The sequence below is a fragment of the Thamnophis elegans genome, chromosome 12, assembly GCF_009769535.1.
Source record: "Thamnophis elegans isolate rThaEle1 chromosome 12, rThaEle1.pri, whole genome shotgun sequence".
NCBI classification, from domain to species: domain Eukaryota; kingdom Metazoa; phylum Chordata; class Lepidosauria; order Squamata; family Colubridae; genus Thamnophis; species Thamnophis elegans.
In genome coordinates, this window is record NC_045552.1 from 18,995,277 (window position 1) to 19,007,090 (window position 11,814).

Below are 11,814 nucleotides of genomic sequence, written 5' to 3' on the forward strand. Positions count from 1 at the left end.
GCTCAAACTGCCCAAGGAACTGCTGATACGGTTCTAGAGAGGAATTATTGAGTCTGTCATCTGCACCTCCACCAGGTTTGGCTCTGCAACTCAACAAGACAAACACAGACTTCAGAGGATAATTAGAACTGCAGAAAAATCAATTGCTACCACTCTGCTTTCCACTGAGAACCTGTATACTGCATGAGTTAAAAAGAGGGCTGCAAAAATATCTATAGACCCCTCACATCCTGGACATAAATTGTTTCAACTCCCACCCTCAAAATGACGCTAAAGAGCACTACATACCAGAAGAACTAGACACAAGGGCAGTTTTCCCCAAATGCCATCATTCTGCTGAACAACTAATTCCCACAACACTGTCAAATAATTTACTGAGATTGTATTAATATTCTTCTTCGTCTTCCTAGTATCTATCTCTTCCCACTTATGACTATAACCATGTGGCTTGCATCTTTCAATTTGTCTTGTTTTATTAGTTTACTAGTATGATTTGATAGCTTATTAGTAACCTATGATTATCACTAAGTGTTGTATCTGATGATTCTTGATTAATATATTTTTATTCTCCTTATGTACACTGAGAGCATTTGCACCAAAGACAAATTCCTTGTGTGTCCAATCACACTTGGCCAATAAAGAATTCTATTCTATTCTATTCTATTCTATTTCTGAAAATTACAATAACTAGTTCAAACATTCATCAGAAGCTAACATGGACTCAAATGTATATGCATACACTCATACAATGTACACCATGTACACCATGTACACCATGACAGCTTCTGGAAGAGTATACCTATCATGTGCTTTCTCAAAATCCAAAAGGTATTTTGGGTCACTAGGTAGGTTCAGCCCCTCCCCCCCCAAGGGTTGCATCCCTCCATTTAAAACGTTTAAAGTACTTTCCCTTAATGTATTTTCCAACAGATGCAGCTGGCCAGTACGTCTGAATCAGAGCCTGAAGACCGGCTGGTGAATCACTTGGCCCTGATCTTAGCCATTATGGGGTTGAGCCTTTCCTACTACAGCGTCCGGCAGCTGTCTGAAGAGATCAAGCCTCCTCCAGAACCTTTAGGGCCAGCTACCAAACAGGAGTGACCCAGACCAAAGAAGATGGCAGAAGCTCTGGTATTGTATTCAACCTGTGGACTTATGAACATATTTCTGGTGGTGTTTGAATGCAGCCTTTAGTAGCGCAATTACAAGGTGAATTGCCTTTGATGTTCTTCTCCTATCATGGAAGGGTAGTTCTTGAAACTCTTTTCATCTGTGCTTGCTTTGCTTTCTGGATTCTCACCCAAAAGGATAGATGGGCCCCAATCAGAGGTGGGTTCCTACCAGTTTGCACCAGTTTGGTAGAACCAGTTCGTCAAATCTACCGAACCGGTTAGAAGAGGCTCCACCAGTGGACCCGAAAAGCAGGCCACACCTACAGAAGAGGTTCCAAAAATATTTGAAACCCACCACTGGCCCCAATGTTTTCAAACCTACATCATTTCCCTTTAGTGGGGCCCGCACCTACAACAGGGGTCTCCAGACTTGGCAACTTTTAAGGCTTGTGGACTTCAACTCCCAGAATTCCTCAGCCACAAGTCTTAAAGTTGCCAAGGTTGGAGACCCCTCATCTGTAGATGAGGGGTCTCCAACCTTGGCAACTTTAAGACTTGGCAGGGTTTCATACAACTATCTTAGCTGAAGATCTGGTTGATTCACAAGTCTCTCCTTGGATCTCAGCCTTTCTTGGTTCATAAAGAGCCTTTTGTATGGCTGTATCACCTTTCAGGTAATCTAGGGAACTTTAAAAAAAAAGAAGAACCCAGGATGAAGGCAATAGAGTTGAATAGTTTGGGGAAACCCAGTGATTGTCTTAGCATGTTGTATGATATGAACAGTGGAATTGTTGTACAGTAATGAGGACCCGGATTGTTGTTGGGGGCAATATGCTGACTCTGTAAACCGCTTAGAGAGGGCTGAAAGCCCTATGAAGCGGTATATAAGTCTAACTATTGCTAATTGCTATTGCTAATTGCTAATCTGGAGTTTGGATTTAGCATCTTGTATGAGTCTCATAAAGAGAAGAAGAAGAAGGGCCTTCCGGTTATGGGAGGTTAACATACCATAGAAATAATCTGATGCTGATATAGAAAAGATAAATGGATGCAAACTGATGTAAAGAGTGGATCTCTGTCCTGCATTGGAACTGGCAGCCCAAAACCCTTATGAGGCTCTTGTCAGGACACTTTTAGAGAAGGATAACTTTGCTTTACTTTACTCGCGGTGGCTCAGTGGCTGACACTGAGATTGTTAATCAGAAAGGTCGGCAGTTTGGCAGTTTGGCAGTTCAGCAGTTGGAATCTCTGGCGCTGCGTAATGGAGTGAGCTCCCGCTACTTGTCCCAGCTTCTGCCAACCTAGCAGTTCAAAAGCACGTTAAAAATGCAAGTAGAAAAATAGGAACCACCTTCGGTGGGAAGGTAACAGCGTTCCGTGCGCCTTCGGCGTTTAGTCATGCCGGCCACATGACCACGGAGACGTCTTTGGACAGCGCTGACTCTTCGGATTAGATACGGAGATGAGCACCGCCCCCTAAAGACGGTGATGATTAGCACGCAAGTGCGAGCGGTACCTTTACCTTAACCTTAGTTCAAGGAAGGAGAAATTTCCCAGGTAGACCCTGGGCAACTCATTCCTGGAAAGCTATACAGTAAAGTCATTGGAAAGGCATGGCTAAATTTGGAGCAATTTGTTTTGTATTTCTGAAGGCTGGAAATCAGGATATCTTTCGGGAGTGTCTGTGTGTGTCAAAACGTCGATATGGGGATTGAGCAGTCTAAGCCTTACCCATTTTTTACAGGCATTGAAGGTGCAAAACTCATTTTTAAAAAGGGGTCAGGGCTTTGATCAGAGTGTCATAGTCATCACCTGACCTTGGACTCTACGGGTGGAAATCGGAAGCCCTTAAGAAGCAAACCACTTTCCCATTTGCCCTCATAATGAATTCCCAGCTCAAATTCCCCATTACTCCAGATCACAGGGACATCTTATACAGCACGGGTGTCAAAGTCGCTGCATCATGTTGCTGTCATGAGATGTATCACAATGTTTTTTCCCCTTCAAGGACCTGGGGTGAGCTTGGCCTCTGCCTGACGCATTGGCCTGCGTGCTGCCAGTTTGGCACCATTGTTACAGGCACAATATACTGACAGTTTCATTAACATCTTTCTAAGCAGTGACTTAGACACACACACACACTGGATCATTTTGCTGCTTTACTGTATTAGTCTTCTGTGGGTGGATTGGGAACGGCCTCTCCACCCAGTGAATGGCAGCATGGCCAAAAGTATGCTTCTTGGTTTCTCTTGAGATTGTTTGGAGGTAGCTTCACTTGTGATCTCTTGCCCCCAGGTGTTGTGGTCCACCAGCGGTCAGCGGAGCTGGCAGCATTTTCAGGCAGTGAGGAGGTTGGGGAGGAACATGGGTCAGTCCTGGAGTCTGAGGAAGGCTCTGATGAGGGCTCTGTGTCAGAGGCAGAGAGGGGGCCAGGGCTGTGTGCCAGTTATCAGCTGCCTTCAGAGTCAGACATCAGTGAGGCAGATGAGCAGCTGGAGCCTGTTCCCAGTGTGCGCATGTGCAGAGTTGCCAGACGAGGGGAACAGCTAAAGAACAGGGGTTGACTGTAAGGGAGTAAGGCCACAGGTGGACGATGAATGGCACCTCCCAGAGGAAATAAAAGAGGAGAAAAAGGGGAGTGGAGTTTGCAGGAGACAATTAGTTCGCTTAATTGTTTTGTGACTCTCCGAGACTCCTTGCCGAGTTTTGCCAATATCGACCTGTCAGCTCTCCAAGCCAGATAAGGTCTGAGATTGTAAATCCTCCCTTGAAAGATTTTGCTGGATGTTGTAAATTAATAAAAGGGTTTTTTTTTTGGTCAGGACAAGGAGTTTGCTTCATGCTCTTGGGAAGCCTCGGTCAGAACACCGAGGCTAACTTAAAAGGCAAAGGGTCATGAAACATTATCCAATGTGCACTGAGGAGGGAGAGGGAAAAAGATGGACAATTAGAAAATAAAAACAGATCAACCCTGGGTTCCGCGGTACAGATGGAAACAGAGAACTCCAAGGAAAAACCTCTTTGTGGCGTTCTAAAGAAACGGGTGTCCAACGGGGTCATTTCCTTCCTTCTAATCTATGACGATGGGAAAATTTTGGGGAGAAGGGAAAGAGGGTTAGAACGGCAGAGCAAGTGATTGTGTAATGTCCCTGTGCCTTTAGGCAGAAAAGCTGCTTTATGGGAAACTGCAGCTTGCCAGCATTGCATAAGAGAATATGTGTCCAGACATCTGTGACCCAAATAACATTAAACCGGTGATTAGAATGGAGGCTGGGGATTCAGAACATTCTTTTTTCGATTAGAATAATGCATCAACAGAGCAAGGCGGGAGGGGGAATGAACAGAAGGTTGGATGGCGTTATATTTCTCTTTCTATAATGCATTTTTAAAAATAACCCTCCTATATCAAGACAATCGCATCCAGGGTCAGCTATGATCGAATCGGTCCGGGCCGAGTGGTGGGATTCAGCCATTTCGCACCTATTTTGGAGAAGCAGTTGTTAACTTTCTGAGCAGTGGGGGGAACCAGTTGTTGGAAGAAATCTCCTCTTGTGTTACAGGGCTAATCCTGTAAAGAAGGCAGGAAGGAAACATTCTGGCGTTGTTTCTAGCCTAATCTTTATGGCCCTGCTTACAGAAACTGCTTCTCCGGTTAACCCTTATTACTTTATAACAGCTAAGGCGAAGCGCCCATCAGCCTGAGTGACGTTGAATTGGCCACGCCCACATGGTCACATGACCACCGAGCCACACCCACCCAGCTGGTCATTAGGGCAGAGAACCAGTTGTTAAATTATTATTATCCCACCACTGGGTCCAGCTATACCTGAGATCTTTGCAAATATTATACAGAAGCTTATTTTACCAGCAGTGATTGGCCTTTCCATAGGTAACTGCTGGGGAACCGAGTCTATCTCCATGGCAGGAAATGCAATCGCTTTCTCATCAAAGTTATAATCGCTTCCTAAATGCAGGATCTCCTGTTGTTATCTTTCCATCTCGGGCTCCTACTATTCACACCAAAATTCTAAAGAACCAACAGCCCCAACTGCTCCATTTGCTTACTGCATCCAATATCAGTAAGTTGAATGGAACACTTTGTACCTGCTTGCAGTAAGGGGTCCCTACCTCTTTATTTTACAAGAAAAAAACCCTGTTTTAAATATTCTGTGTCATTTGTGGACCCCTCCAAAGCTAATCCAGCCTTCATTGCATGATTGACCACGATCAACAAATGTTGATTAGTGTCCCTAAGAATTGCAGTTGCTAAAAGCTATTTTAATATATATTTTTCTATCTTAGGTGAGTACAAAGTAACGTTTGAAATGCCTAATAAAATATTTCAAAGCAGATTCTTTCTTGCGTAATTCCTTGCCTAATTCATGACTCACCCCCCCCCCCAAAAATACATCTAATAGGACACATGGGAAGAAAGGTTATGTAACTTTGTATGCTTTATATAGGCTGCTGGGTTCTGCTGTTTTACAGCTAAAATGCTAAATATTTTACTTGGAGGAAAAGCTATGTGGTGTGGAAAACTGGAACACCCTTGTTTTTCTGAGTTTGCACCAAACAAAAACAAAAATCAAGAGCAAACAAAGTTTTGAACGTTACGTTACATTCCAAGAGTTCAATTTTGCATTAATCTGGTGCTGCAGGGTAAATGCCAGTATTTAGAGCATATTATAATTATCTAACTAGTCTCAACTCCACAACAAGGAACATGCCCGGTGAAATTTGCATAGATCATACCCAGCTGTCAAGTGCAAGAAAATCAGAAGTCCAGGCAGTTCCAAGGAATATAAAGATTTATTGAAAAATCTTTTTCGTTTTCTGCAAGAACCTGAACTGCCAATGCTCAAAGCAAATTGGTGGTAGATAAGAGTCAATGGAATTCAAGGTGGGCTGAAATTAGATCTTTTGTAGGTGCTAAGGAACTCAAGGCTGATGATGCCTTTGATCCCTTCCCTCAAGCTCAGCTTGGTCATCTCCTCCATCAGCATTTATACATAACTGGTCAATCTATAATATTAAGACTACATCCTACTGAAAAAAGAAAAGAATCTTTTGAGCCAAACAGGATTCTTTTTTTTTCTTACGTTTTTTATTTTTCAATATATAAACATTTCATCTTTCTTTAAACAGTGTGTCATCTGGGTACAAATCATTCACATTAATATTAGTTCTTTAATCTTCAAATTGCAATATATTAAGCAATTGAACATTATTAACCTATTCATTTTCTCTTAACGTATCTTCTAATAAGTGCCACCAGATACCTGGAGCTTACTATCATATGAGGTGGACATGTGTAGAAGCAAAAAAATATTGGACACAAATAAAGACATGGTTGGAGAAGATGATAAAACAACGTATTGAGTTAAAGCCAGAAATATTTTTGCTGGGGATTTTATCTGAACTTTATAATAAAGAGAATACCTATTTAATTATCCATGTATTAACGGCAGCTAGAATTGTATTTGCACAACATTGGAAGAGTGAGGAGATTCCTATTGATGAGAAGGTGATCAGTAAAATATCAGAATGTGCAGAAACGAATAGATTAACATTAATAATTAAAGAGAAAGAGCAAACTGAATATTATAAGATGTGGGAAGCATTTTATCAATGGTTAGAGGGAAAAAAGGGAAATTGGAAACGAGGAAAGAAGACTAAAGAAGAGTAGAAAATATGTTAAGATAGAGATATAAACAGGATGATATTGTTAGTATTATGATGAGGGAGATAATTATGATCAACGTTAGTATTGTATTTTTATTACACGAAACTGGATTCTTGATGATTTAATAATCATGTTTTAAAGCATCATACTAGAAACCTGGAGAGTGTGGATTCTAATTTTGCCCTAGACATGAAAACTGGCTCAGTGACCTTGGGCTAATCGGTCTCTTTCAGCCTAACCTCACAAGCTTGTTGGGAAGAAAATAGGAGGAAGAGGGCCTTTGATATGTTTGTCATTTTGAGTCACTTATACAAATAATGTAGGTGGGATATAAAATAATTAAATAAACAAAGAAATACTCGGTTGAATTCTCAAATTGGCCATCAATTCAATCCATTCACCCCGATGAATACTATGAAATTTGGGATAATTGGTATAAATGGTTGCATAACAGGAATAAAGTTAATTCAGCCAAGAAACAATAGAGAAATGTATAGAACTGTAGATGAATGTATATAAATATAGAAGTGATATAAGATTGATATATACAGGTATGATGACACAACAATGTTAATGTGATGATTGTAAGATGTTATAGAGAGAAAATAATCAATAAAAAATTGATCAATAAGGAAAAAAAACAACAACCCGATGGATTTCTAACCAGGTTAAAATCTGTTTAGCAGTTTGAGAACCACCAGACTTCATTGCTGCCATCTAGTTGAGTGTCTTATGCTGCCATTTCCTTAATAATAATGTTCATTAATAAGTTAATTAAAATTGACATTATTGTGTGGTCTGTAATTTAATTCTATTTTTCCTCTTCACGCCATCAAAGTCCTGTCTCTTGTAACCAAAACTTTGTATCTCAGAAACGGGGTCCCCAAATAGATTTTGGATCTTCCCCTCCCATTGCTTGCTTCAGCTTTACTTTCAAGGCACCCTCTAACACAGTGGTTCTCAACCTTCCCAATGCCGCGACGCTTTAATACAGTGCCTCATGTTATGGTGACCCCCAACCATAAAATTGGTATCTCAGTTCCTAAGACCATTGAAAATGTGTGTTTTCCGATGGTCTTAGGCAATTCCTGTGAAAGGGTCGTTCGAGCCCCAAAGGGGTCCCAACCCACAGGTTGTGAACCACTGCTCTAACAGATTTTTCATTTAGTTTAATAAAAAAGCACCCATATAAATCTGCCTATAACAGCTGTCAAGAGAAAAGCTGTACTCATTATATATGCAATGCCAGATTAACCTAAGAAATTTAAATAGATTTGCCTTAGCATGTTGTGTCATCAAGGAAAGCCATAAATGCTTGGCTTGAGCATAGCATGTTATGTGAACATAATTATACGCTCTGAACCCATATTTAGGGCTACAAAATTTCCCAACATCACCAAGCCAGTTTTCATGTCTAGAGCAGGATTAGAATCTCGTGCAATAAGTTGGTGTATTTACCCAAAAGCACTGTGATTTTGCAAGATAAGGCCATCTTCAGTTTTATTATCCAGTCACTCAATTTAAAGGAGTTGCAAGTAGCATTTGATGGTAATAACAGGCAAAAAAATGCTTTCCTAGGCACCACATTGCTAATTTTTAAATCCATCCTAATACTCCTTGTGATATGTTTGGTTATTTCAACTATCAATACCTTCATCTTTGAAATAATATCCCCTAACCATGAGGACTAGAAAATGCAGAACCTTGGGAGTGTAGAGGGAGGTAACAGAATTAATCACAATTAATAAACAAAATTTAATTTAGCACTTTGTCTCTACTATACAGCAAAAGAAGAAAAACATTTTTTTCTTTCTTCTTCCAAAGAAGAAAGCTTTTAGCTTTGCTGATTCAGAGCTAACAATATGCAGCTTCAGCAGATGTCAATGGCTAAATGTGCACCCTGGGATATGTTTAACTAATGTAGCAAAGGATTAATTCTGTTCCCAGTGTGCTGTTCAGATCATCTAAATATTTTAATGGAACAAATCCTTCATTCAATGGGAATGTGAGATGTGATCTAGTTCACTCATCTAAATTATAATTTGGTTTGTTTTTGGCTTATGCAAATCCATTCCTCTGGCTTTGTGTTATTTGAAAACTATGTTAGAGTGCTCAACATATCACAGCAGAAAACATCAAAGCAGTTATCTGTGAATAACCATGGTAATACAACCAGCATAAGAATTGTAGAAAAAAATAGCTAGGATATTTCCACATGGTTTAGAATGTGAATGAATAGGAAAAAAATGTAGGAAAATGGGGAGGGGGGAATATGTGGAATCTTTGATTTTTTTAAATTTTTCCTTGGATGCTGTTAGTTCTTTGAGCTAGGACAGGCTAAGTGTCAGACACGAATAATCAGGGCATTCGTTGAGTTCAAAGCACAGAAGAGTTTATTACTGCTACCTCTATATAGGAATCTAGTGGCAATGAAATGACTCCAAACTGATAATGTGTTTAACCCCCCTTTCCAGCTCAGCCTGCTCTTCTCCTACAGCAGAGGTCTCCAAACTTAGCAACTTGGGGACTTCAATTCCCCGAATTAACCAGTCGGCATGTAAGAAACAGAGGAATCATGGAATGTTACTGTATCATTGTAAGGTTTACTAACAGAATCTTGAAAGCCAGTCCAAGAATATCTCTGCCTTATATCAAACAAAATCCACGTTTGGCTGAGTTTCTTTCTCATCATTTTTTTTTTTCTTTATTTGAAACTGGGTTTTTTTTTCTTCTTTTTCCGAGTCAGTGTATACAGTTTTGCCTGCCCCTCCCCTCTGCCCTGGTACCCCTTACACATACTGGCATCAAAAGGGTGCAAATGGGTGCTTTGCTTCTGGAAAGTGGGGAGGGAGTTACAGAAGGGGGGGGGGAGAAACAGACTGTAAAAACCCTTCACACGTTCCATTGGAAAGAAGAGAAAACAGCACAGCCCGTTTATATTTTTAATTTTTTTCGGATCTGACCCAAAATAATCTAAAAAGAAAAAAAAGATGACGGATCAAGTGTGGCTATTTTTTAAAAGTTTTGTTTTAAGGCGCAAGAGACAAGAGACATTTGAATCTCATGAGTCACAGACAAAAGCTAATACTTTCTATAAAAAAAATGAACAAACGTGGAAATCTTTGTTAGCTGGGCTGCTTGCCTTCAAAAGAGGCTGGTTTAAATCCCTTCTCAATGAGCTTTACAATTATTTGGAATGACTATTGTTTTCAAAAAAAAGAAACAAACACACATACAATCGGAGTCCTCGGATGCACTACAGAACTGGGGAGTAGGGTGGGGGGGGATCAGTGGGGAGGGGTCGGAGAGGGGGAGGTGTTCACTCCCAAACTTTTTTTTTTTGCATTTTTATTTTTAATAAAGGCTTCCACCGTCAAAATCTTTTTCTCACCATTCCAGTTTTGATATCCTGAGTCAAGCGCCAAATAAACAAATAAGCCATGCCAAATCTTGAAACTTTTTCACTTATGCGCAAGTTATGGAGGTGGGGGGGGGAGAGAATTATTATTATTTTTTTGTCAAAAAGAGGAGAAAAAAATGCTATTTGTGGTAACTGAGTCCTGCTTTTAGAAGCATTTGCGGTGGACAATGGATGGTCCAGATTCATCGTATTCCTGCTTGCTGATCCACATTTGCTGGAAAGTAGACAAAGAGGCCAGAATGGATCCTCCGATCCAGACGGAGTATTTACGCTCAGGTGGGGCAATGATCTTGATTTTCATTGTGCTGGGTGCCAGCGCAGTGATTTCCTTCTGCATCCGGTCGACGATGCCAGGGTACATGGTGGTGCCACCAGAGAGGACGGTGTTGGCATACAAATCCTTATGGATATCAATGTCACACTTCATGATGGAGTTGAAGGTGGTTTCATGGATGCCGCAGGATTCCATGCCCAAGAAAGATGGCTGGAAGAGAGCTTCTGGGCACCTGAACCGCTCGTTGCCGATGGTGATGACCTGCACATCGGGCAGCTCGTAGCTCTTCTCCAGGGAGGAGCTGGATGCGGTGGTGGCCATCTCCTGCTCAAAGTCCAGGGCAACGTAGCACAGCTTCTCCTTGATGTCGTGCACAATTTCTCGCTCGGCCGTGGTGGTGAAGTGTAGCCTCTCTCGGTCAAGATCTTCATGAGGTAGTCGGTCAAGTCGCGGCCAGCCAGGTCCAGGCGGAGGATGGCGTGGGGCAAGGCGTAACCTTCGTAGATGGGCATGGTGTGGGTGACACCATCGCCAGACTCCATCACAATGCCGGTGGTACGGCCAGAGGCGTACAGGGAGAGCAAAGCCTGGATGGCAACGTACATGGCTGGGGTATTGAAGGTCTCAAACATGATCTGGGTCATCTTCTCTCTGTTGGCCTTAGGGTTCAGGGGGGTTTCCGTCAACAGCACAGGATGTTCTTCCGGGGCGACTCGGAGCTCATTGTAGAAAGTGTGATGCCAAATCTTCTCCATGTCATTCCAGTTGGTGACAATGCCATGCTCAATGGGGTACTTAAGAGTCAGGATGCCCCTCTTGCTTTCGCCTCGTCTCCAACATAGCTGTCTTTCTGGCCCATCCTGACCATCACACCCTGATGTCTGGGGCGACCCACGATGGAGACCCACGATGGAGAAGACGGCTCAGGGCATGTCATCTCCCGCAAAGCCGGCTTTGCACATGCCGGAGCCGTTGTCGACCATGAGCGCTGCAATATCATCATCCATGGCGGATCTGTGTTGGGTGGAGGCTGCTTCGAAAGGCTCAGTGGTTGCTTATCGGAGACCCTTCAGGCTGGAGGCGGTTGTGGGGGGAGGGTGCAAGCGAGGCGGCTGAGCGATCCACCGGCTAGACGAGGGGAAATAAAAAGAGGACCGTGGGGCGCCTTGATGACTCATCATCATTTCTTCATGCTCTGGGCTGTTCAACCACCAAGTCCTCCTTAATGGTTTGCTCATTCCTTCGAAATTCCTTTACAAATCCCAAAATTGTCTAACCTGATATAAAATCAAGGCAAGACGCTAGATATGAAATGCTGATCAAT

General features: G+C 42.0%; 1 protein-coding gene across 1 annotated transcript; it reads right to left on the minus strand.

Moving 5' to 3' along the window:
- Positions 1 to 10,120: 10,120 nt before the first annotated feature.
- On the minus strand, positions 10,121 to 11,606 carry LOC116515704 (actin, cytoplasmic 1-like). Its single transcript, XM_032227884.1, is given in 4 exon segments — positions 10,121 to 10,894; positions 10,897 to 11,316; positions 11,319 to 11,391; positions 11,393 to 11,606. Coding segments are annotated over 4 exon segments (1,131 nt in total). The 5' UTR covers positions 11,498 to 11,606; the 3' UTR covers positions 10,121 to 10,361.
- Between the last annotated feature and the right edge of the window lie 208 nt (positions 11,607 to 11,814).